The sequence below is a fragment of the Gasterosteus aculeatus genome, chromosome 7 (genome assembly GCF_964276395.1).
Source record: "Gasterosteus aculeatus chromosome 7, fGasAcu3.hap1.1, whole genome shotgun sequence".
Lineage (NCBI taxonomy): Eukaryota > Metazoa > Chordata > Actinopteri > Perciformes > Gasterosteidae > Gasterosteus > Gasterosteus aculeatus.
This window is the reverse complement of record NC_135694.1, coordinates 9,125,840-9,151,280: the sequence shown is the minus strand read 5'-3', so window position 1 is coordinate 9,151,280 and position 25,441 is coordinate 9,125,840. Positions and strand designations below refer to the sequence as shown.

At 43.7% G+C, this 25,441-nt stretch overlaps 3 protein-coding genes and 1 long non-coding RNA gene across 7 annotated transcripts in view; 2 read left to right on the top strand and 2 right to left on the bottom strand.

The window, feature by feature from the left end:
- Positions 1-4,550: 4,550 nt before the first annotated feature.
- On the bottom strand, positions 4,551-11,648 carry syt4 (synaptotagmin IV). Its single transcript, XM_040182450.2, has 5 exons — positions 11,256-11,648; positions 8,997-9,616; positions 8,537-8,860; positions 6,226-6,346; positions 4,551-5,777 (listed from the first exon to the last, which is right to left on the bottom strand). Exons 1-5 carry the CDS (start codon positions 11,287-11,289, stop codon positions 5,458-5,460), a joined length of 1,419 nt encoding a protein of 472 aa, XP_040038384.2. The 5' UTR covers positions 11,290-11,648; the 3' UTR covers positions 4,551-5,457.
- Positions 11,649-13,594: 1,946 nt separating this feature from the next.
- Positions 13,595-14,788, top strand: LOC144410254 (uncharacterized). Its single transcript, XR_013468197.1, has 4 exons — positions 13,595-13,698; positions 13,815-13,926; positions 14,122-14,175; positions 14,342-14,788. It is a non-coding gene; the product is annotated as an uncharacterized LOC144410254 (long non-coding RNA).
- Positions 14,789-17,598: 2,810 nt separating this feature from the next.
- LOC120821315 (carbohydrate sulfotransferase 12-like) lies at positions 17,599-19,923 on the top strand. 2 transcript variants are annotated; one of them, XM_040179722.2, is made up of 6 exons: positions 17,599-17,696; positions 18,043-18,153; positions 18,430-18,599; positions 18,693-18,836; positions 18,906-19,207; positions 19,383-19,923. In XM_040179722.2, exons 2-6 carry the CDS (start codon positions 18,054-18,056, stop codon positions 19,621-19,623), a joined length of 957 nt encoding a protein of 318 aa, XP_040035656.2. In that variant the 5' UTR covers positions 17,599-17,696; positions 18,043-18,053; the 3' UTR covers positions 19,624-19,923. The 2 variants fall into 2 exon arrangements, with proteins under 2 accessions (XP_040035656.2, XP_040035655.2); XM_040179721.2 differs by having other exon boundaries at positions 18,906-19,240.
- A 679-nt stretch (positions 19,924-20,602) lies between these two features.
- The window catches only part of sema4f (sema domain, immunoglobulin domain (Ig), transmembrane domain (TM) and short cytoplasmic domain, (semaphorin) 4F), a 45,241-nt gene continuing 40,402 nt past the window's right edge, over positions 20,603-25,441 (bottom strand). For all 3 annotated transcript variants that reach the window (XM_078106428.1, XM_078106429.1, XM_078106427.1), the window contains 11 exons: positions 25,094-25,205; positions 24,869-24,988; positions 24,587-24,741; positions 24,321-24,502; positions 24,021-24,159; positions 23,685-23,898; positions 23,377-23,486; positions 23,100-23,251; positions 22,673-22,728; positions 22,350-22,540; positions 20,603-22,147 (listed from right to left, as the gene is read on the bottom strand). In XM_078106428.1, the coding sequence (XP_077962554.1) occupies positions 21,458-22,147; positions 22,350-22,540; positions 22,673-22,728; positions 23,100-23,251; positions 23,377-23,486; positions 23,685-23,898; positions 24,021-24,159; positions 24,321-24,502; positions 24,587-24,741; positions 24,869-24,988; positions 25,094-25,205 (2,121 nt within the window). In that variant the 3' untranslated portion in view covers positions 20,603-21,457. The remainder of the gene's footprint in view (positions 22,148-22,349; positions 22,541-22,672; positions 22,729-23,099; positions 23,252-23,376; positions 23,487-23,684; positions 23,899-24,020; positions 24,160-24,320; positions 24,503-24,586; positions 24,742-24,868; positions 24,989-25,093; positions 25,206-25,441) is intronic.

Below are 25,441 nucleotides of genomic sequence, written 5' to 3'. Positions count from 1 at the left end.
GGCATTAAGTAAGGAATTAAAGGTAAGGAGACTATGAATGAGATGCAGAAAGATTAAATATTGAGGAGAGAACGAGATAGATGTGCGGGTGAGATCAGAAGGCAGTTTTTTCTGTCGCCTCGGGCTGTAAAACATTTGTCAATGATAAATTAAATTCTCAAGCGCTCCCACAATCCACAGCGGGTTGTTTTTTATGATCTTCCTCTGCCTTCCTCCCCGTGGACCAATCAGCCAGCACCTCAAGCTGCTGTGCAAATACAAGGCGATGAAAATGACGAACACCCATCCATCTTCAAAGCCAGTTATCCTGGAGTAAATCCCAGCTATCATATTGTCATATTATCATACAAGAGACCCGGAAGTCCTTCTATTGTCTTTGGTTTTAGTGTTTGACGGATCCGGAATTGTCATTATTTCACATTGCATTCCTCAAGATTTGGCAATCCAGTCAGACACCAGGAGAAAGAAAAGTGATTGAAGAGACTGGTCAGTGTCATGGTTGAGTTGTTTAATGCCCACGTCCTCCCATACATTTACTTCTTCGAAGCCTCGAACTATTGTTTTGTTTGTCAGCTCTGGGAGCTGTCAGTGGAAACAAATACTCATCCGTGCAGGCATGGCAGCCTTTTCCTTTCATGCCCGTTATCTCAAGCTGCCTCCTCTCCTTTTCTTCTGCCTCCTCACCAGGCCGACTGAGCGAGACCGCTCAGTTATCCGCCCCCGCGGTCCCTCCTTCCCACCTGTTCCCCCGCTCCATCAATCGCATGCCTCCTGCCCGATGTGTTCGTCCCAGTCTCTGCCACTCACGTTCTCCGGCGCCCTCCTTCCTCAGCACCACGAAGCTCTGTTGCCATGACAAGCAGAGGTAATATCAACGCAGGCGATGGGCGAGTGTGTTTCTAACTTCTTGTTTGTGCGCACACTTGTCTCAGACACACACAGACACACACACACACACACAAATGCACAATCCGGTCCCCAGGTGGCTGTAACTTTCATAGGTTCTGTGTCGTAAACCCAACAGGATCTTGTTGTTTATCTCGTTTGCTTCCTTTCTAAGGGATGTGGCCTTTGTGCCGTTGCCACGGAAACATGCATGAATCTTTAACTCGATTCTTCATTGGCTGAAATGCCCAAGGTGTCTTGATTGGTTAAAGGAATGGAGGATGCAATTCATGAACAACCTCTAACAGGACTTTTTTGCCTGGATTTTCTTTGGGTTGAGATTTTTTCCCCACAGAGGAAGACGATTAGGAAGGCTATTTTTTTGTTTGTTATTGACAAAAAGTGGCATACAAAAGTGACAACAACAAAATTATGGTGTATTCATGTGAAACCACCCCATTTATATGTAAATAAATAGTAGCCATGTGATTTACACATTTTTTGGCACTTCTAGGTTGACGTCATTTCTCTAAACAAAACAGTTTAGTTATGGCAGTAATGCCTATTGATTCTCACCAACACGGTTAAGAGTTAAAGCTGCTGACACACATGGACGCAAATAAGGTGTTTTAAAACGCAGCTCAAGTTGTAGCCTACGGCTACCTCGCTGACATTTGCTCCCAGTTCGTATCGGGAGGATCAATCTCGAGAGGGGGGGTGTCAGACTTCTCCCCTTTAAAGGCTTCATAGAGGAAAGTGTAACAGGAACCATTTGGACGTCCACAGGAAAGCAGCTGATTTCTTCCTCCTTGCAGAGCTGTTAATCAGTTAGACAGATATGAAAGCCAACAGACTGTCGTCCATCACCAATGGCTGCCTACCGCCAGATTGACGGAATAATCAAATCAAGCAGTGGATCTCACATTGACTAATAAGATCCATGGAACAGTCGAAGAAACATTATGGTGACGGGGAATTTTGCCCCCTCAGTAGCCTTCAACCACAAACAGATCTATTTCTCTGGGCTCTCACAACATGACTAATAGGCCGCCTTCAGTCTCCAATCTAATTAGGTTATTACTGAGTGTGTGTGTGTGTGTGTGTGTGTGTGTGTGTGTGTGTGTGTGTGTGTGTGTGTGTGTGTGTGTGTGTGTGTGTGTGTGTGAAATATGTTTTGTACTGTAAGCATCAGGACTGTGGCAGATGGTGAATGTTATTGTCGTTTTCAAGATGATCAGTGTCACCTGGAACCTGCACTGAAATTGTGTGTGTGTGTGTGTGTGTGCGTGCATGTCTAATTGTCTGTCTGCCTGTCGGTAATTTTCACGATGATTTATTGAATCAGTTTGACTCAGTATCAGTTTTTCAGTATGAAAATTATTCCTTCAAAAACATGACAGAAGAGTTGAAATTCTTTAACTGCACTACTCTGTAATATTACAGTGTGCAGATGGGAAGCCTAGTCCATTAAAATGTTTGTCTGTTTTTCACATTGTTGACTACATCTCCGGCCCTCTGCCATTGTGTCTCAGGTATGCCAACAATAAAAAAGACAAGCAGGTGTACACACAAATGCTTGGACGTCAATTAAAGAGAAAGCAACAGTATTTTCCAGTAATCACAAGTCAAGTTGAAAGTATAATAGTATGAAACGTATGAACATCTCCTTTGGCTTTTTCTGTTTTACTGAGTAGTGTGTGTGTGTGTGTGTGTGTGTGTGTGTGTGTGTGTGTGTGTGTGTGTGTGTGTGTGTGTGGACTAATCTTATGTAAGGGTGTCATCTCCATCCACATGTGCCATCACCTTTCTCCCTCCCTCAGCCTTTTGTCTGCTTGTCCTCTCTCCCCCTCAGTGCGTCTCAAGTAATGAGACCAAACTAACAGGTTTCATCAATACAGTCTTATATACATTACAGAATAAGGCGGCCTTGAGGAGCACTGTTTTATTAGTTAGTTAGTCATTATTCATTACTGGATTGCATCTTATGTAAGAAAATAACTCTCATTTCACTTCCTTTACCCAACATTTAATTTCTCGAAACAGTTCTTTCTCTCCCCCACCGTTTCTGTCAGAATGTCCGCCTCTCCCTGCCTAGCCTCCCCTCCTCCGCCCTGCGGCCATCTATCTACTCCCTCCTCTACTCCTGTGGTTACACTTTGAAAACTTTCCGCACCTCATTCCATCACTTCCCTCTGCAGACTGTTCTTTCGGAGGAGAGCTTAAGAGGACAATAACGCATACGTACGTGCACCAAACATTCTGACGCTTCAGGTTTGACTCGTAATTTACCTCGTGGCACAGTATGAATTATGGGCGACTTTATTTGACCGTACACTTAATTACAATGCTGTTGAATAGTGTGGCACGTTGGTTAAAGATTTAGAGTAAGAGGCATTAATAAGAACATAAATATCATATTTGGCTTAAGTGCCCTCGAACAGAAGTTCCCTAAATCCTCCTCTTCTACACAATTCTGTGGACACAGACACACAAGCACACACACACACACACACACACACTATGCCGGCCATGCCGTGCTGCACCGGGCCAACTTTCATTGGCCACGTGTGCTGCTCATCTGCATACAGAACTTCATTTCTTGCTGTGATATAACATAAGACTGAAGGAAATGGGAATTTGGATGTCAGACATAGTTTAGGAAGGCTGACGAGGCGATTCTCTGCCTTCTAAATCAATAAATATAAAAACAAAAATAAGATTTATTTTATAAGATTTAAGTTTAAGAAAACTTGGAGATCTTCGTAAAAATTGCAACACTGTTATTTTTATCTGCTGTTTTTTTTTCTTTTTAGCATAAGTTCATCTTCACATTTTGTTGCCTAATTCTCTCACAATAAAAAGCATACACAGGAAGATGGGCCGACAGAGACAGAAAGAAAAGCAGCAACATTGTGTCTGTATGGGAGAAATTTTCAATCAAGTCAATTAACACGTCGTAATTTTAAAAAGAAAAAGGGGACATAGTTTTGTTTTCTACAAACACAGTTTCCTTCAGAATCTGTAAAGTCGTCAGTATGTCCTTGAACACACGCTTGAACACGTTGCACGTTCTATTCTAAAAGATGACAGCAGGGGTTTGAAAATAGAAAGCAGTCTCAGTGCTCAGAGTCTTCCAGCCTGGGGGTCCCAGATCCGAACCACTGAGGGCAGAGTGACAGAACATCCGGCTTCCTGAGAGTCACAAACACACGGTGTAACACGAGTGTAGGACGAGAGAGGGTGACTGAGAAGGGGAGAGTGGTAAGTATGCTGAGCAAAGCGTGCTACTTCACCAAACCTCTTAGCTGATATTAAATGCTGAAATGATGACTTCATCCTGGGGCACTTCGCCTCTCAACAGTAACTACGTCATCCGACTTTGAAAGGGGCCCAATGATGTCATCCCCAGGGTGCTGAAAGTGGGGACACGCACACATCAAAGGACAGACTGTGCAATATTCAAAGAAAGTGGGAGGCTTTCACCGTGAATGAAAAAATGTTGTGATTGATTTTCGGTGGGAAGTGACGATGTTTTAACCATAACTTAATCAGTTAAGCTAAAAGAAGCTAAATGCTTCCAGTGGTAATAGTGTTTTTCAGAATACACAAAGACACACACACTCACACTTAAATTTGCATATTCCTGAAATGAAAACACCCAACTCGTTTTTTTTCTTAGAACTTGCCATATTTTATAGTAAGGTACATACATTTACATTTCAGCTGTCTTTGTGCTCACAGAAAGGGGGGACAAAACACCTACAGAAAACATGTGGCTCACACACACGCTCACACACACACACACACAAACACACATATATAGTCGCTTCAGTACCAGCACTCTCACATAAATAAATGCATCCACAGTTAACTGTCCCCAGTGCACTCAGTCTGTCTTTTCTCGGACCACCTAATTTAGGCTTTTTTGTACTTAATAAGTAATCATATATGAAATACCACCAGTACTTACAAAACATAACCATAAGAGTACAAAACAAGAACACATATTAAAACAATCTATCTTCATGAGGAGGACATAAAATGTAATGTAATGCAACATTTTTTACAGCATTGTCAGATGTGGTTCATTCTGGTTTTCATAAGATGGTCTAGGTTACTATTTATAGGAGGAAGAGCCGGAGAAAGAGAAAAAGAAGGAGCAGAGGGAGAAAAGAGGAGGAGCAATAGCGACATTTAAGACATTCTGCACTGCACACGGTTACAGTGACACTTGGTTGTTGCCATGGAGATGACGTTGCATGTTACCAGGTGATTTTCGGCGACAGTCTTTGGGATCGTTTAAAGCTACAGGATTCTCTTTGTCATGCTCCGGCCCTCGCCTGCTGAACCCCGATAACTTCAAAGATGAGTGAATGAAGGATTGATTGAATGATTGATTGAAATGACCCCCACCCACAACACGAAAGCCCCCCCCCCCAGAAACTTGTTCCCCCCTTCGCCTTCACTAGTCCAATGGGTGCTGGCAAGCGGGAAGTTAAATCCCCTCCATCCTCATTTCATCTCTCTCGCTGTTGGACCACGCGGGGCAGAATCCACTGGCACCGCGGTGTTCTAATCCTCTGACAAGCCGTGCCACTTGGCAATCTGGCGACGCGGGTGGTCACAGATCTCCCTCCAGTGCTCGCCAGGCGTTCCCGCCACCGACGTTCCCAGCACCAGGCGCCCAAGGACGGTGTTGGGGCAGCGTGAGTTGCCCGTGTCTGAGTCCATCAGCAGCAGCTCCACGCTGGTGTCTCTCAGACCCTCGTCAGAGGGCAGATCAAAGACAAAGAGCTCGTTGAAGACGGGGTTGGGGGAGCACTTCTTCACGTGGGTCTTCTTCTTACACACACGCTTCTTCCCTTGGTACATGTTCACCTTAACGTACGGATCTAGAGACAAGGAGTAACAAGAACAGACAAACAAAGTAAGGACAAAAAGCATCAAAAAAGGCACGCAAAATTTCCCTGCAGCGGTTGCAGAGAGGCATGTGGTTCCTAGGCCAGATCGATACACTAATCAATAGAGCTGAGATGATGGATGTTAGTGATGGGGACAAAAGAGGCTGTCTGTGTAAACATTTTGAGTGTGTGTGTGTGTGTGTGTGTGTGTGTGTTTCTCACTAAAGTGCTCTCTATCACATCCTGATCAGATTACTTCAGGGCGGTGGCGGTGTCATTTCCGCGACTATCGCAGCATGCAGAGTGGTCTGGGCCGCCTGGCAGGAAAAACAATATGATCTCCGTCCCATCCATTTACGGCTATGTGGCGGACGCTTCTGCACACGTGAATGGATTGCATTTAGATTAGAAGGTTGCGCTGAAAGTGTGCCGGACGTACCTGTAGGTCCGTTGTTTTCAGTCTTGGGCAGGTGGCGAGCTTTGAGGACGACCACGGTCAGCGTGTTGGTGGTGGACTGGTAACACAGGGACAGCAGCAGCTCGCCGCGGCACGAGGACTTCTGCAGAGAGACGAGGGGGAGATGTCAGGGTTAGATATTTTGTTGTCAGCATATAGTTGAGTTAGGCTAAAGCCATTGCCTTGTTCTGCGTTCACATTGTTCCTTCACAATGTTCCACTAGGTAATATAAAAAAGAATGCACTTAATGCATTAAGATTTCATAAACACCTAATAGGGTGTGACTATTTGCTGCACTATGCGTCAATAAATAACATAGCTATTAATTAGCTTCTATTGACAACCTTGTGCTGAAACCTTTAGCTGCTTGTACTGCCAATGGTGTGACTGCTGAGGATTAAATGGCCGACTAAATAGTCATCACCTGCTTAATTCGCATGCTCTCATATCCTAACTAGGTAGAAGCTCCCTTTTCTGCACTAACTTTGTGATACACATACAGGCATTCACGTCTGTGTCCAAGCCAAAAGGAGTTCACGCCTCGGATGCTGCGATCACACCTAAGGGGACGCGACGCCTCGGCTCATGGTTGTTATGGCAATGAGAAGAAGCACACAAGACCATCTCTACTCCGGACCTGATAAAGTCTTGTTAATGTGGCCCTGATGTGTTTCTATAGCGTTCCTCTTGTGTAGATGTATCACTAATGAAAAAAACAAGTGACTGCAGAGTTGATCTCTCTCTCACACACCGATACACAAATACACGCACACACACACAGACACGCCCACAATTTCTAATCTATTCTGTTTTTGTCATCCTCCACGGTGAAAACGGGGCAATGGCTACGCTGCTTGAGACATAATGTATCGATTCTGTCCAGTGTGCTCATACATGCACAAATTGGCACACACACACACACACACACACACACACACACACACACACACACACAGACTAACCCGCACAAAGCAGTGAGACTAGATCTATGCCATGCAGACAAAGAGCCACCACCCTGTAAGCAAAGGGCTGCTTCAAGTCAGACGACTCATACTGATGGAATTCATCCAAGAACAATTTTCAGTTGTACATCATACGAAGAAGCTTACGGAGACCTTAAATACTCAATATCTAATGGATCAACAAATCTTAAATTCTTTGTTTCTTTGCACTTTGTAAAGCCCTTTTGTCAATGCATCAAAAAACGATTGTTTGTATTGTGATTGGGTGGGTCTCTCTATCTCGTCTGTTCTCTTAAGAATAAAGAACATATTTTGAATAAGTACAGGTTATAGATAGTAAACCACTGCAGTTTAATTAAAATAATCTATTTTGTTTTTCTTTTCCTCAGAAGACGATTCCCACTGCAAAACAGCATCGTGGATGCTAAAACAAATTTGGTCTGCAACAGAGGTTTGCAAGATTGCAAGACCCGATTGAGATATAGATTTGAAAAAAAAGGTCAGTAAGACCTTTAAGAAATAGTATCCCCTTTATGATAAAGTTATCAAATATGAAGTAACAGTGGAGCTCTGCTGATGGGGAAGGAACTCGAATTTCCCAGCATTTCTCCAGAGTACTATATCACATCAGAGATCTTTAAAGAAATTACAGATATCTCACATTCCTCCTGGGAACGCGCAACATATCCTCTCCCACGCGAGAAGCATGGAGCTTCCATTAAAGCAGAGTACAATATCAGCCCACAAATCTATAATTACAATGATATCATCTCCCATTCCACCTACAAATGGACAAGAGCTCATGTACAGGCAAACCACCTAGTACCAATCTGATCTGAAACACAGAGCTATCATCATCATCATCCATCGTTTAAATTCACCAGTACACTTAATGCAATGAAGCCATGTTTTTTTTTAAATCTCCTGTTCAGTCTTACAGCACAGCGTATCCGCCCACATCTTAAAGAATTACTTCTGTTAATGAAGTAGGAGACATTCCTCTAAAACAAAAAAAATATCCCCGGGAATGAGCTTGAGTTTGAAATCCTCCCAATTGCTGGGAACAGCAGGTATGAAGTAGATACAAAACTGATGGTGTACAAAAAACGATAAGATTAAGAGAAATGGTGATTCAACTAGTTTCCTATTTTGAAGTAATTTTGCTGTTAGACTGTTACATAAAATAAATATACTAAATGCTGAAGACACATTTTGAGACACTAAATGTGTCAAAAATCAAACCAACAATTGCGCTCAAGAAATTGAATAACTAATATAAAAACTGATACAAATCATGTAAGGGTTCAGGAAGGATGGTTCCAGATCTCACCTTGACATTTTTCTTAATGATCTCTCTGCTCATCAGGACACGCCCCTCCGATAAGTCTATCCCAGACAAGGGTACAAGGGTCTCTCCGATGACCTCATCACGGGAGAACCTATCAAAGCTCAGCACCATGAAGTGAAGAGCCAACTCTGACACTCGGGCCAGCGGGATGCCGTAGAAGCTGAAGGTCTCTTCAAAGGCGGGGTCAAGAGTCTTCCTCAGGACTCTAGTCTTCACCCGGTGCTTTTTCTCCGGCAGCAGGGTCAGCTTGATGTAAGGGTCAGAGGTCAGCGACTGCTCATCAGTCGGAGTCAGACCGTGGGCCTCCTGGATCAAAAAATCAAATCAATCAATCAGACAAGAATGGATGAAACCATATGCATCAAAAAAACATTGTCAAGACACACAATGTTGTCAAACCACCAGGGCACATATGTTATATCCCAGCAAGTACATACAGTACCTTGATATGGACGATGAATGCCTTCTTCTCTGGCTGGTATTCCAGGGAAAAGTGGAGGGTCCCCAATCCGCCTTCCCTGTCCTCTACCTGGGGCTTTTCCACAGCCGGTGTGGGCGCCTGGCTGGAGAGGGTGCTGCATGGGGAAGGCAGATCACGGCGGTCCATCGCCCCAGGTTGTGTGAACCCTGCATGGGGAGAGGGCAGCTCCAAGTCCGGGGAGCTGCGCACCTTCTGGCTGTGGTGATGAAATGGTTTGGTGGTAAAGTTGCCATTCAGATCCCGTTTCTCCAGATCCAGATGAAGAGCTTGTCTGGAACCGTTTGGACTTGAGGCCAGTTTACCGTTGCTGGTCGGACTCATCGGTGCCTCGGTGTGGCAGTTTCCGTTAACATCGGTTTTGCCGGTGTCGCTCGTTGTCATGGTGGCATGTGCAGCAAATTTCTTCTTGTTGCTGAGACTTTCCGGGTAGATGTCGACCCCTTTGAGCATGTGCACAAACTTGTAGGGAGGTGTCTTCTGGGACTTGGCGTTTTTACGCTGGCAACAGATCCATGCAAAAGCCGACACAGTGAAGACGAGCCCGAAGACGCTCACCACCGCGACACCTACTGGCACCGCCACTATAGAGGAGGGCAGAGGGAGAAAATTACTTTCAGTAAAAACGTTTGACCACATACCTCAACAAACAGTGAGCAACAAGCACCAAAAAACCTCTAAACACAAAACGATCGTTTCCAACAGATTTAATTGTTGCCCTCAGGCAATTGAACCCTTTTTGTGAGAGTGACGCAAGCCGCAGTTTTGACTCTGATGGAGATGAAGACAACGCTATCTGTTCAACCATGAAGGAGTACGATCAATACAGTGCTCATATCCAGAACATGGCGATAGTCAGTCAACAGGAAACAGATGGAGAAAATACTACTGGGGAAACAGCTGGTTGATGATGGTTCACCTTGGTATCCCAACTGCAACAATGGGTGACAAAGGTATTTGTGAATTGGTCTCCTATAGCATCACTGCTATAGAAACATTAGTGGGGTATTTGCCAATCAGTTCTTTGGTTTCTTTGTTTTGTGGTCTTGAACTGTGACTCAACAGTAATTATGCTGCCTTCTCATGAGCTAATTGTTCTATTTCAATGGAGAAATTGGGAACCATTTCCTGCAGGTAGAAGGGCACTCCAGTGGGAAAGCTCTCCAGCTACCACCCATACAAAGAGGGTGTGTAAAGGGTGGGGTTGGGGGCTGATCATATCACTAATGTGGGCCACTTGTCATGAAAATCTGTTACGTCTGGTTAAATCTGTACCGGAGTTCACTTGTATTTTATCATGACATTTTTTATCACATATTGGCGCTTCCAAATGCAGCCTTGTTGCCTGGGTGATTCTGATGGTGAAACTGAAATCTCGACACAAAATATAAAAAAAATATGCATTTCCTAATAATTTTCTTGTTAATGACATATGGGAGTTTACAGGTAACCAGCAATGTGTCACAACAGACGTTAATTTGTCTGCGAAATTTGTCGGCATGGAACCTGAAGAGACGGCCTCTAAATAAGACTATAAGCTTGTTTCAATTTTAGATATTATATTACATATATATTGTTTTCAGGTGGAGAGGTTTTTAAGGCAACAACAACAACAACAGACGGATGGATATGGCAATATGGTGAGAGAGCTGCTGAATCGAAAGTAAATAGGAAACAAACAGGTGCTTTCTGGGGTTCACCTATGCTTTAGTAAAACCTGCTGTACTCAAAAACGTCATTATTAAGAATAATAATAATATTAAAAATAATCTAATCGTATGTGATGTTGTGAAACATGTCCCCTGCAGCCTATTGGTTGGTTTTCCGGATGCTATGCTGTCACCTTTAGCTAGCTGTAAAATGGAGGCTGGAGGATTTCCTTAGCACAAGGAGGGCCAATCATAATTTGGACCCCCTGACACGCCCCTGGACAACACACTGGATGGAGCCATTCACTTTAACTTGACTATTTTATAACAGAATGGGTTACTCAAACATATCTATACATTTATACATTTTTTGAAAACAAGAGAATCAAAAGGAGACACATTTTCTTGTTCTTGCCAAATAAAAGAATTAAGTACTAAAACTTATAGAGCTAGCTAATACTTTTGAGACAAGGGAAGTGTAACGATTTCAAGATGACCAAGCCCATGTGCACCACCAACAACATCACACATTAACAACTGTATAGATAGAATGACTCCAGCTGGTCTCACTCACCCAGCCGAGCTCCTTCCTCCACCATTGGAGCCATGTTCGCTGTCCAAGGTGCTGAAACGCTCCGTCTGCTTTCGCACGAGCTCCCTTCTCTACGCCGATGACGAACTCGCCCTCCTGATGATGAGGGGCCGTGAATCTCTCACAAAATCTCAGCTTTGATCGCCTTTGATAATGACAAGGGTTTTGTTGAGGATTTAATAATTGAAAAGGCAGCCTTGTCTTCCCGAAAAGACGGATGGAAGGATGCTCTGCGCTCTGATACGCTGCTGCTGATACTCTGCGATGCGTGAGTGTGTCTCAGAGGCGGCAACACCCAGTTCCTTCTTCACCCTCGCTCTCTTTATCTCTCTCTCTCTCCTTGTGTGCTGACTCTCTCTCTCTCTCTCTCCCTTCGTTCACCAACCCCTCCCCCTCCCCACCGGTAACGCTGAGCTCATCAGTGCTGACGCAGTAGTGACGGAGGCTGGCTGGGAAATCAGGACCCCCAGTTGCAGCACAAAGGAGCTGCCAATTCCCCTGATTGATTGGGACTGAACGGCCTGAGTCTATATATCGCCATACTTGTTTGTGTGTGTGTGTGTGTGTGTGTGTGTGTGTGTGTGTGTAGATGTGAATTTCGGTGTACATTCATTAAATCACATGTACATGTATATGTATATACAAAACAAAACCCTTTTCATGTATATGTGTTTATATATGCTGTTTGTAGTATATAGTAATGAGACAGCAGACATAAGTGTTCAACGTTGTCACCGTTTGGACATCCGATATATTTCAATACTGACCTCTGGTGTTCAGTTAAAGAAAATGGCATTTTCCCTAAAGAAACAGGTCAAAGAATCTGTCACGTCTTGATTTAAGGAATCAATTGGATTGGAAAGCAATAATCGGAAATTAAGATTTACAGAAGATAGATGAACACGACTTGAGTAAGTTTACAAGTAGAATGAGTAGAGACAGGTGCGTCTTTTTCTGGGCCTTTCTAAGTGTCACAAAACATTGTGGAAAGCAACATTGGCAGAGTCATCAGTAGCTTTCGTGCTGTAGTAACTGTTTTTGTCAAAAACACTTCTGACCTCATCACTCATTTCCTACATGGCTATGGCTAAAAGATGGCTAAAAGCAGCAAAACAAACAAATGGCATAATATTTATTAAAGACTGAAATAATCAACCAAGGAAAAACAAACACGAATAACAGTTAACAGTTGCAAAATATGCAGCAAAACATCTAAATGAAATACATATCATATATACAAAAATCTATTTCTGTATCTACAAAGCGAGTGAAAAAAAGAGCATCAAGGTTGATATAATCATGCAGCCTTCTAAATCAGATTGCAACCCTTTTTTGTAACGCAGAGCTTCCACAATGCTTACCATGATCCATAACAGTGTTATCCTTAATTTGACAGCATTGTTGTTAAGTCCACACCCCCTGAAACTAGTGAGCATACATGTCTATTAATGCAGTGATTTTCAATAACCGTAAATGCAGTAGAATTAAATGACCCGTGGGAGAGGATGTGGAGATGAGACAAAGAGCGATGGAAGAATGGCTGAAGGGGGAAAATGCTGACTGGCCCTGGATGATATTCATCCTTTTTATGTATTTGCTTTCCAGTTACAATGGTGTGTGGGGAAAAGCTATCCAACAGTGGGATGTTCCCAAGCAAGCTTAAACGTATAAAGAAACACCTGTTACTGGACCCAAAGCAACCTCTTTGCATAGAAACAAAGAAAATGTTATGTGTGACTTCCACACCTGCTGGTACCTCGGTTTGTCAGCACTGACGACATACACAGAATGTTTACTGCTTTGCTGCAACGATCGAGCAAGCGACATGCCACCATGAATTGACAGTTTGTCCTTGTTTTGTTTGAATAACAGCGTTTGGGCGTCGTGACCCAGATATAACTCTTTTACAAGAAAGTAAGAAGATCAACTAGGCACTGTTTATCAAGTTAAAGAAAAAGTCAGATGATTCTTCAATAATGAAATGCATTAGTAGTGAAGTGTTGGTTGTAAATGCCTGTTTGCTTGTTTTTGTAGTACGGCTGCCCGCTCAATGCATAAGTCAACTTTCAAGCTTTCTACTGGGCTCACTGCTTAAAACACACACATAGAACCTTCATCTAGTTTCTGTTTCATGGTTATGGTTTGTTGAGTATAATTGTGTTTCCTCTACCTACACTAACTGATTCCAGAATTTTCCAATGAAATAAACAGTCACTATTTCTTTGAAATCAAAAGAGGGAGTGTCAAGTAGTTCCCGTTCGGCAACATACCTTTAAAAATGAAACCTATAGAAGTAAAAGCGAAACTAATAACCCGCAGTGGGCGAGGTGACACCTGGAGTATATAAAGGAGATTGCGGCGTGTCACCTCATCATCTGTTTAATTCATCACCTGCACTGCAGCTCATCCTCCCTGATCAACACAGGTAAGATCAGAAACTACAACTCACTGTAACATGGTTTATACTGTATAGTTAAATATTACATTTTAAAGTGTTTTCAACTTTTCATGAAACATTTATGCTTTATAATTTACATTCAGAACAATCATGGCAGCAGCCGCCTCATCAAGAAGCAAAGGACGCCTGTTCTTCCTCCTCAGTCTGCTGTGTCTGGTTGGCCTCGCAAGTTCACGCAAAGACGACATGAACCTGGTGAGTAAACTGCTGCTTAACTTCCCTTTGCTGTGAAAACATATTCTGCAGTTATTTTGAGTCAACACAAGCAAACCTACTGTTGAATTGTTCTTACTTTTTTCCATCTGTACTCGCGTATATGCTGGAGTTGTCATGTTTAGACCCTCATTTCCACCAAATAACGACATGTTGATTCTCACACTCGATTTGCAGGACAATTTCAAAGCACAAATTCAGAAAGCGGAAGAAAACCTAAACCAGTTGAAGGTGAGTCAGTTAGTTCACTTCTTTGTCGCTCGCCAAAAGTTTGGATGAAACAACTTTAACTCGTTCACAAGTGACTTCATGCACTGCAGGGGACACAACATAATGTGATGACGTAGCAAACTCAGACGGAGCCATGTGGTGAATTTGTTTTAATTTTCCTCATTAGGCACAAAAGGACTTCTTATCAACGCTCATGAGTGAAACAAAGACCTTTACTGAACAGAGGATGGCCGCTTTGGAGAAGTTTTTGTCAGAAGAATCTGCTGACGATGATCTACCACTGAAAAACCTTTTTCAGAGCTTATTGCATTTATCTGACTCAGCCAAGGCTTTTTTCGACAAGGAGAATGAGGTGTCTGATGCAGAAATAACCAACATGAAACTAGATCTGGAAAAGACTAAGCGATTTGTTCAAGCCCTTGAGGAGTACCACTCTGAATTGTAATGTTTAAGTCAGTCAATGTCTCTCTTGCATCTCTGATAATGAATATGCTGTAGTCTTTGGTCTTTCTTTTCTATTGTGTTTCTTTGCACTGGCGTTTAAATCATGAATTCCTTTTTCCTTCTTTATCATACAATTTGTGAAGCAGAGAGAATGTTGATAATAAATCAACATAAACACTGACATGACAACGATTAACCCAAATGATTTGTTTTGGTTTTTCTTTCATTTGAATTCTTGAGCAATACTTCAATACTCAATCATTTGACATAGGCTGCAAACTTTAAAAATGTTGATTATTATTTAATAAATGTTCTGCCTAATGATTTTACATTTGTGTAGAGTTATATGTTTTTATATACTACATGCCTTCCTCAGAAAGAACGGCACACACCTGCTAGCCAAACACACAAACAGAAAAAAAGAAATTAAAGAACAACGTCAGGGAAAGCAGCATATTCACAAACATAAGGGCCAATAAACCAAACCATAACCGTTATACTGTTGGTCTTGTGTAGCCAAATGTCCGACGTGCACAGTAACATGGAAACCTAAAGGTTCGCAATTTCAAACCTAAATTCATGAATTTACTCACTAAGCCACAAGAGTTTGTTCTTGTCTGAAATATTTTCTTTACATTAGTCCAGGTGCTTAGAATGTTACTTACAATAAAGTTGTCCCTGGTGCTTGTTTAATTGATTTATTCAAGCTATGGTGTCATCGCAATCCCCCTTCCTGACCACTAGATGGCAAAGTATAGCGAATGAAACACCCTGAAGCTTCTGCCCATGAGTGAACCAATTGGATGGAAAGCCTCAATGCTTCTTGAAGCTTCATCTCGCCATCACTAGTGAATACGATAGGGTTGAGTCTTTTTTTCTAAAAGCTCGGCCAATATTTTATTGTCCACACATTGCAAACTAATTGGTCCATATGAGAAAGGTTTCACTGGGCTTACATTGCTTTGGTATCAGGGTAACAGCCACAGTCCTGTTGATTGAGGAAGGAGAATCCGTACATTACACTTGAATGAAACCGCTTTGAATACATTATATATTTCTGGGGTAAAGCCACGTGGGCCGGCTGCTTTTAGGAATGTCTTCAACAACTTCCTCTCTGGAAATGTCATGTTGGCTTATTCAAGTTCTTTTGTAGATTTTAAGGCATATTGAAGCTACATTGTACCCAATTATTTCTGTTTTAGCCATTATTTTCTTAATTGTTATATAATTGTACCATTTGTTCGTTCCCTCATTCCTCCTGACTGTGGGTAATAAGAAAAATGCAATTTCACATTCACCCCAAAAGTCAGATACGTTGTTACTTTGTTGACAAAGTGAGTTTCGGTATCACAATGTTTCCTCCGGTATCTAAAACCTCGGTCTAATTTCTGTTGAGGCTTTTGCCATTGTTGAAACATCCGGTGCTTTTGTTTAAAGGTTTGGAAAACTATCTATGATCTTGAGACAATATTTCCCCTTGATTTAGTTCAAGTTTCTGAATGGATATTCTGACTGTTGAATTTTTTGTTATTATTTTTAGTAATTACTGTACAGGCATCTTCAACTTCCTGTTGAGCACGTGTGAATTTAACACAAGTGTTCAATGTCGTCCTCTGGTGACCGTGGTAGCAGCTTTGGTTCTCTCTGGACTGATGGTTCCCCCTGTCTGCAGACCGAAGCATCTTGCTGTTCACCTGCAGTAACTGTTCACACGTCAATGAATGAACAATAGCTGAGCAGCTGTTGGAAGACCTGCAGTAATGTTCCACCATTGTCAGTAATGCTTTAGTCGACAGTCTGTGCTCCTTCACACAGAGGCACATTGTCCTCCAGGTTATCTGATAATTAAGATGTTTGTGCGTCAATGTTTATAATCTTTGGTGCGAAAGATAATCACCCACATCAGAGGTTAATTACCAGCACTTTGTTTTTGCCCAGAGCCCCCCCCCCCCTTGTTTTAGCATGTTTATCTTCCTTCTATATATTTCCGCTGCAAAGGAGAAGACCTTTGAGTAGCTTTGTCACATGACTGGTAGGTGTGTCAATTCTGTCTCCTGTTTGCAAACATTAAATATCCTGTTCAATCATTTTACTCCGGTGTCGAGGGAGAATTGTTCTAACAGCAGACAAGAGTCCTGAAGGCAAACAGCTTCTCGGGAGTCAGACAACGCCCTACGAGAAGTGTTTCATGAAAATGTACCAAACATCTACCATTGGTGTGCTAGCTGTTGTATTTGCCGATGGTAAATCTTTTTTAATTGGAGAAATACAGACGCCGGACCTCGCTGATCTCATGGTTAAAACTGATCACTAGAAAGAATTGGGAAAGTAGCATTCCACTTCTTCCTTATTCATTTTAATTTGTTGCCAATCCATCAACAAGATGCTGATGTGACACTGAGGCTCTTTCTAGCCGTGCGTGGTTTTAAAGGAAAATGTTGTATCTTTTCTTCCCTGTAATCACAGAACGTCAGCATCCAGCACGACTGCACCACCAAATACTTCTTAACCTCTCAAATAGAGCGTCTGCTAAAATCTGCAACGCTCGCTCATACACCAACAAGCTGATGCACATTCACACGGCCCAGGTAGACACAAGGCTACGGAGAACCCACCCTCACGCATACCAGCTCACAAACTACTGGAACTTGTTCATATTGCATTGATAAAAACTGCCCAAAGTGCCTTTGGCATTTTAATCCTCTAGCATCATGAAAACAGTCCAATTATTAATGAATTAAGCTTTGATGGCAGAAAATGACACGTGTAACAACTATATATGTAGAGTGATGCACCCGACCAAAACAATGATCACAAAATATGCTGACGTTCATAGGCATCTTCGTGCAGTTCTAATCAAATATTTGGAAAGGTTGGAGCTAAGTACATCAGATGCTGCTGTGTCAACACAACCCTCCTTTGTGTTCTTCTCAAAAGCTTCAATGACATCACGTTGCTCTCGTGAAATAAAGGTCGCAGCGGGACGTGAGGATGCAGTACACAGGCATGTTTCTGTCGGCTGTGATTTCCCCTCGTCTCTCTTCATCGGATCATCTGTCGGAGGGTTCTGCCGTAAAGTGGGTGATGCATGATATATTCATATATTTAGGTTCACAGTAGAATCAATATAATGTGTCGTTTCTTTACTGATAAACTCAATTATTTTTCATTTCTTAATGCACAGAGCTTCAGCGTGGATTTTGGAATCATACTCACTGACTCAGTTATAAAAAAATAGAGCAAAATACTTTTAAACCCTTTGACATGTTTTGCAGTATGGGTGATATTTTCCATGTGACTAATATTTACTAGAGTTTTTTCAATATCTAACCAGGAGGATGACATAAAAGGGACAATGACTTGACCTTCGGTACCTTAATAATTAACAAACATGTATGTATGTATTTTATTGTTCCCTGTCAGGTGCAGCAGCCATGGGGCCGAGCAAAGGACGCCTCCTGCTCCTCACTGTGGGACCCACCATCCTCATCGTGTTGTCCTCATACCAATGGGACAGGATACGGGAAGAAAGAGGTACAACAAGTGTCCATATGTGACTGAGTGTGGGATTTTCAGCTCCTGCTTGGTGTCCTGGAGAGGGTCCCGCTCTACTGCTGATGAATGGATGAGGGATAAAGAAACGGATTAGCAGAAGACTTCGCCCTTGATTCTTTTTGGAAGATCTTATTTAATGTTATTGGGCTGAGTCAATTTCAAGGCAAATATTTGGCCTCGTCTTTGTTTTTCAATAAGTTACTCATTTAGTATCTTTTGTGTTAGAGACAAATATCCGTGTCCGTCTTATCACAGCGGAACGGCTCCATCGGCGGCAGGAACTGAGAAAGCAGCTGCTAAGAAATACGTGTGACCGAGAGGAATTTGCTGAGGGGAAGCGCAGTTTGGAAGACATAAGTGACAAACAGCTGGAGAACCTGATTGTGGATGACAAGCACGGCATCATCTACTGCTACATTCCTAAGGTGATGAAGACATGGACACTGGCAGGGACTTTGTTTCAGACCACATCTTCTAAATCAGTAATCAGCACAGAGTCTCGTTCCTATCTACAACAGGTGGCGTGTACCAACTGGAAGAAGGTCTTCTTGGTCCTGAAACAGGGACAGCCATACCAGGACCCCATGTCCATACCGTCTGAGAATGTCCACCACAAAATCAACTTTGCTCTCCTAAACGGCTTCCCGAGGCCAGAGATTAAGGTCAGTTCCTACGATGGCGTCAGATGTGACAAAAGAATGCGCTGATGCTTTCTCAATTTAAAACTACAGGCAAAGCTGAAGCACTACACAAAGTTCCTGTACGTCCGGGACCCCTTTGTCCGCCTCATCTCCGCCTACCGAGACAAGTTCCAGAAGGAAAATGAGTACTTCTATCACTTATATGGCCGGGACATTCTGCGCACGTATGCCAACCAGGCTGATCCGCCCGAGACAGCACATGAGGCGTTTGCGTCCGGCATTCACGTCTCATTCTACAACTTTATTCAGTACCTGCTGGACCCGCAGACGGTGTCGCCCTTTGAACCCCACTGGAGGCAGATGGACAGTCTGTGCCACCCCTGCCTAATACAGTACGGCCATTTCTGCCAGCAGGGCAGCACAAGGTTTTTTCTGCTGTTTATGTACATATGAATGTGTATTATTGATAATGAAACACTTTATCAGACACAAATGGACTCCCGGCCTGAATGGTGTGCCTCTGCTGACGTCAGCAGTAGTTTGACAGCGGTGTGTTTTACCACTCAGGTATGACTTCATCGGCCATCAGGAGACCCTTCAGGAGGACGCTGAACAGCTGCTGAAGATGCTGATGCTGGAAGACCACATTCGGTTCCCTCCTTCATACGAAAACGTGACTTCCCGGGATTCTGTGTCGGACTGGATGGGCACGGTGCCCCTGGACGAGAGGAGGAAACTCTACAAACTGTATGAGGAGGACTTCAGGCTTTTTGGCTACAGAAAGCCATCTGAACTGCTTGATGGTTGATATGAAGTCACGATTTGCACTTTTCCCTACGCAGACAGTCGGCATTGAAGCCACAATATTTACCATTATATGCATCGTGCTTATATTACGTCTCTGTTGATGTATTTGTCTTCAGATTATTTACATCTCAAGCTTACAGTACATGATCAAAATGTAGAGACGGTTCATCTCATTGATATGAGGTGAGATTGTTCTTCTTCAACTATTCTTACCCAGATTGATATTTGTTAGGTTCACTGGTTTGTGAACAGTTAGCTAAATGTATGAAATAAATTAAATTAAATCTTGCAAGTTGGTGTACACGCTTTCCACGTGCAGTCTCTCGAGTCTCTTAACCGCATGAAGTTTCATTTAAAATATTAAATAATGTAACTTCTATGGAACACTCAAGAAACTCTGGCATTAATTCCCTCCGTAACTAAAGCCAAGGTGGGAAACAACAGGAAAACAACTTCTAAATAAGGAAGAAGAAGAAGTGGTCTGTTGTCCTTTCGTTGTTCAGGACTACAATTAATTCACCGTCTTTAACCAGATGGTCAATGAGAAAACAACTAATATGACATTTCATCCACCGGATTATAATCTGTGACCTGTGTTCACTCTGGTATGAAACTCGGATGAGTTTGATACACGGTAATAATATTAATCTAATAATGATAGAACATACTCCAACTGCAGCTTAAAAAGTAAATACTCTTGCATGCAGTATTCATTTGATTAGGATACATTTACTTCCTCATAACATGGGACGTAACTCTTGTGCAGAGCATCGTTGGTCAGAAAGAGCCATAGAGCAGTGCGATATTGAGCTTCCCATTTAAGAACACGGTTTATGTCCCTGCCTTGTGGATTGATAGTGGTACTGCACGGTGTCGTGAATCTGAATTGGAAAAACTCTTGCAAATTGCAGAATATACCGGTTTGGTTAGAAATATTAGATAAATATACTTTAGATTTCAGTGGGCGGAAAGATAACTGCAACTGCTTTATGATTTATTACAAAAACAACATGACAAAAACAATACATTATTTAAGTTTGAAACTCACAAAAACGAGGGGATGCTCACTTTGTGTCTGGCAAGGTCCATTCCATTGAAATTCATTTTACATATTCTGAAAATAACAGCCTCCTTTCTCGGTAACTGTGAGGGTGAACAGTGACATATTTGGGCAGCTGTCTCTTGCATCTGCTGTGCATCTTCTCACAACGACACAGATCTGATAGTTGCTCTGGAGCCTCGTCACCCTCTGGACCTCTGCGGCAGTGTAGACGGGGACATCCCGTCCACGGTCACTGTAGCCCAACCGAGGGGCTCCCTGTATGGGTCTTTTGTCTCTGAGAGGGACGCCTCCCAGTTCGAAGCCCCGGGGTCCTTACAGTCCGACCGTCTATGTCTGAGCAGTACCTCTGTGCCTTTGGACCTGATGGGGCGTGAGCTTTGAGTGGCATTTCACACAGAGAGGAACATGAATGCAGAGACAAACTGAAGTGAACAACAATATGGCTTTTCTTCACATGTAGACATTTCATCTTTGATTTTTTTTCAATATTTAAATTGAGTGACATTCAGATCCGTGTCAAGTTCAGACATCAGACAGCTCATATTTACATTGTATGTTACATCGGAAACATTTATTTAGCCGTGGCTCTCATCCGGAATGTCTCACAACACTGTTGCTCTCTCAAAATGCTCATATAATTCTCATATATCTCTGTAGTTTCTCTTCATGCCTCAGCTCACAGTCAAAGGTATTTGACAGTAGACATTTTGTATTCCTCCGGGATTTTTTCAGTATTTGGAGGATGCAAAATGGTGCAATCAATTGAATCTTTTCATATCGAACTTTCTTCACACAGAGCCAGCGGTGCTGGTAATTTAAAATTGGGAAAGCTTGCCAACTCCTCCTCCGGTCCTTTTATTACATCCCCTAACCCCTCATCTACCTCATCCCGCTCCCCAAACTTCCTCTCGACCACTTCGGGCCTCTCCCCCGTCCTTCCATCCAGCAAGTTCGCCACAAACTGCAAATCGCCGCTATTTGTGTTGCAGTTGGCATACAGAGAATTCCCATGTCCATTGCCGGGGTTGCTGTGGATCAGGGCGCCGCCGAAGCTGTTGCCATGGGGACTGCCATTGCCCTGGTTGCTGAAAAGCGTTGTTGTCGTGTTTGTGGTCGCCGTTCCGTTGCGTTTTTCCGTCAATCTGAATCCATCGGACAGCAGGCTGGCACTGCTAGGAGACTGCGCCGTGGCCGAGGAGCCCAGCAAGTCCCGCCCTTTATCTGACGACAGCGAATTATCTGGCAGGTGGTGACCCTGGCGGGCAGCATTGCGGCGTCGCATCACAAAGTGGAGGAGAAATGCACCAAGCACTAAACCCATTAAGAAGATAAGGATGTAGATGGCCACGACGTGACGACCTCCTGCTTCCGCCACGGTTCCTCCAGCAATCGGGCCTTCCAGTGTCAACTGATAGGCTGCTCTGCGGCAGGGGGTGGGGTCTCTGCTGCCTGGTCCCGCCTCCTGGAGCGGAGCAACATGAGCGAGAAGAGGAACAGATTTATTGGATTTTGAGTTGAATTACAGGAGGAGAACTTTAGTGGTAGGTGTTTCCAACCAACAAACATTTCCACATCATGTTTTTTGCTCACTTCCTATTACTTTACAACAGCAGGAACAAGTGGAACAGAGTCAACGTGGTGAGCCGACAGCTTAGCCGGTGTACCTGGCATGTGCAGATGTATTCTCCAAGGCTGTCCTCCGTGACTGTCACCTGCAGGTCAGAGTGGTGCTGCCTGGTGTGTCGGTGGGGGGGGTGCTCCCAGCTGCAGGACCGGGGAGACAGCTGGACGCACGGCAGCAGCAGGGGCAGACCCACGGAAACGCGCAGCTCCCTCATGGACGGGTTGCAACGCCCTGGAGGAGAAAACAGCCGGGGAGACAGACGAGAGTAGAACGAAAGAAAACAGACATTTAGATAATATCGAGATTGTATAGTTACAACAACACAGGTATGAAAGCAATCACAACGAAATGAGATGCATTTACCTTCTGCTACATCACACTTCCTCAAGGCGTTGTCTACAATATCTCCTGGACCAGGCCTGCATGCACACACAATAAGTATGTGATTCTTTAATCATATTCTATCTGCAAACTACTTTACTTTGTGCCTGAACTGTATCTTAAAATTGATTGATCTATCTAGGGATCGTTAGTTCCATTGACTAGATTATACATTGAGAATTCAAAGATATTTCTGTTTATGTGGTCACAAAATTTTTGTAGTCGGATACACTAAATATTTTTGATCTGAGGTACATGCTATTTTTCAATCGTTTAAAAAACCATAACATTAACATAATACAAATAAAATCAGTCCATTTTCACACATTAACTGGACTAGGGATTGTCAGCCTAGGGTTCTCATTTTTGGACTGTTTCCAGTTCCCTGAGATATTCCTGTAGAACTCACTCTGCTGTTGTGCGCCTGCAGGCGTCTTCCCCAGTGCTCCACACACAACCAAGTCCTCTGGCTCTGGCGCACACCGCACAGCTGGAATAGAGAGCGCAGCCTTCAGCCTGGACACGAGCCAGAGACAGAGGGCTGCCCACCAGAGCCCGGCCCTGGAAACACAGGGAGGCATCACAGGAGCAGTGAGCAAGACAAACAACATTTATGGCCGCTGCAGATTAATACATGCATTTGTGTGCTGGTTGTGCAGTATGTGTTTGAATGTGTGCGCAAATACCCGGTGCAGCAATATATTGTTGACAGGCTCCTGTGAGGTGAACAGAGAGAGCTCCTGCAGAAATGTGGCGTTCTCGCCAACGACCGCCACTTGGTGGAGCTCCCCGCGATCTGCAACAAACAAAAGTTTATTCATTAAACATTAACAACACAAAATTTGGAATATTCCATATGAACATCAAAATGTATACACATAACAACATGACCCTGTGAATTCTATCTCAATACAAGACGTAAACCGCGTTAAGTTTCCGGAGACACTTTGAGTTGTCCATTGCTGTCCTGATCTCTACCTCCCCGTCTCCTCACCCGTTCCGAGGTGCAGCACTGCTCCCCTCCGCTCGTCCCCGCTGCCTGTCTGAGTGACAGCCAGCTTGGTGTACCGGATTCCCTTCCGCACCAGCAGCGGCGCGGCAGTCACACTGTTATCCATTAGCGGGTGGTCCCTCACATACGTCAACACCTTGTCGGGAAGTTTGAGGGACGAATCGAACCCCTCGTCCTTCAAAGCTTTGTTCAAACACTACAAAAGATCCAGGGCAGATCGGAAGTCGGGTTGTTCATATTAACGTGGTAGAACGTCAGGAATGTGTGATGTTGAACGTATAAAGTAGACGGCCGATATGTGGTTGCTCAGTTTGCTACCTGGCCGGGTCTCGGCGTGGGGACAGGTTCAGGGTGAGTCCAGTCAGAGGTCTTCTTCAGCTCTTTAAAGGGGCCGTCCATCACTTTGCTGATGTCAGACAGACTGAAAACACACACTGCTGACAACTCGTCACGCTCCCTGAGAACAGGAAAAAGGATGCTTACCATAGACTCATGCTGTTCAATCCAAAATGAATAGTCATACATTTTGCTCTTTTTTTTGTTTCAAATTTCAATTTCAAAACACGATCGGTATTTGATCATTAACTCTGCCCTCCCCCCCACACTCTCTCAACCCACCACTGGGAGGTGAACAGCCCGTAGAAGTGTGTGCTGCTGGGATCCCCCGGTGTGTGTTCCGTGGTGAAAACATCGGTGAGGATGTTGTAGCGCTGACCGCTCGGTTTGTCCTCACACACCAGCTGGGCCTTGAGGAAGGTGGTCCAACGTCGCTGCAGAGTCTTCATCCCTCCCACGTCGGACTGAACGCACAAGCCCGACAGTGAATTCACGCCAGGCGATCAACGGGTCAATCGATCTTTCAATGCAGACGGGGGCGGGGTTACCTTGCAGACCCGTGCCACCCTGGGCACTTTGACTTTGGTGTAGAGGTCATACTCCTTGGCCACCTCGGTGAAGAAGAAGTAGATTTTGTCATCGTCTCCTGTCGGGTTGCTGGAAGCAGACTGCTGTATGAAGGCTGAGCTCACAAACTCCGGGTCTGAGAAAGACACACACAATTAGACTTTTTCAGTGGGAAAATAATGATACTACGTGAAAGTGTGGTTGTGTCTTTGCATGTTTGTGCATACGGCGGTCAGGGTTAGGTTTGTGCATTTGTGTCTCACCACTCAGCCAGTTAATGGATCGCTCAGTTCGGATGCGCTCCTGCTCAGCGCCCGTCCCCCGGGAGATGTCGAACAGCGTTCCCAGGAAGTTACTTGTGGCTGCTGTGTAAAGGGTTCCAGCTACGCCAAAAGAGAGGAAAAGAAGGGAGTAACTACCTTGGAGTAAGCTTCACACAAACAGAGCCGATTCATCAATCAATTAGTCATTCCGTGGTACCAACCCACCTGCCATAACCGCTGTGTAATGCTGACTGGGCTCAAACGGACACTTGCCCTTCCCCGTCTCCATCTTCACTCCTTCACCCTCGGTTGTCTCCAGAGTGAAGGAGGAGAGCTCCTGCAGGACGGCAGGAAAAGAGAAGTTAGAAGCACAACGGAAAAAAATACATTTACATATAACTTACAGTCATTTCTAAACCGACTGTTTTAGTCTTCTAAATTACTTAAGAGTGATTTTTTGTTTTTAATTAGACGCAGAATTAGGCGTTCTGCTTAAAATGTCACTATAATCCAATTGTCACAGGCAAGAACATTTTTCGCAGAATCAAACCAGTTTAAATGTGAATGCATTAT

Coding starts and splice junctions, on each gene's coding strand:
- syt4 (XM_040182450.2), bottom strand. CDS start 11,289: ATGGCTCCAATGGTGGAGGAAGGAGCTCGGCTGG. Junction 8,861..8,996: donor CATTCATCGTCCATATCAAG/GTACTGTATGTA, acceptor TTTTTGATCCAG/GAGGCCCACGGTCTGACTCC. Junction 5,778..6,225: donor TGAAAACAACGGACCTACAG/GTACGTCCGGCA, acceptor CCTTGTCTCTAG/ATCCGTACGTTAAGGTGAAC.
- LOC120821315 (XM_040179721.2), top strand. CDS start 18,054: ATGGGGCCGAGCAAAGGACGCCTCCTGCTCCTCACTGTGGGACCCACC. Junction 18,600..18,692: donor TCTACTGCTACATTCCTAAG/GTGATGAAGACA, acceptor TATCTACAACAG/GTGGCGTGTACCAACTGGAA. Junction 18,837..18,905: donor TCCCGAGGCCAGAGATTAAG/GTCAGTTCCTAC, acceptor TTAAAACTACAG/GCAAAGCTGAAGCACTACAC.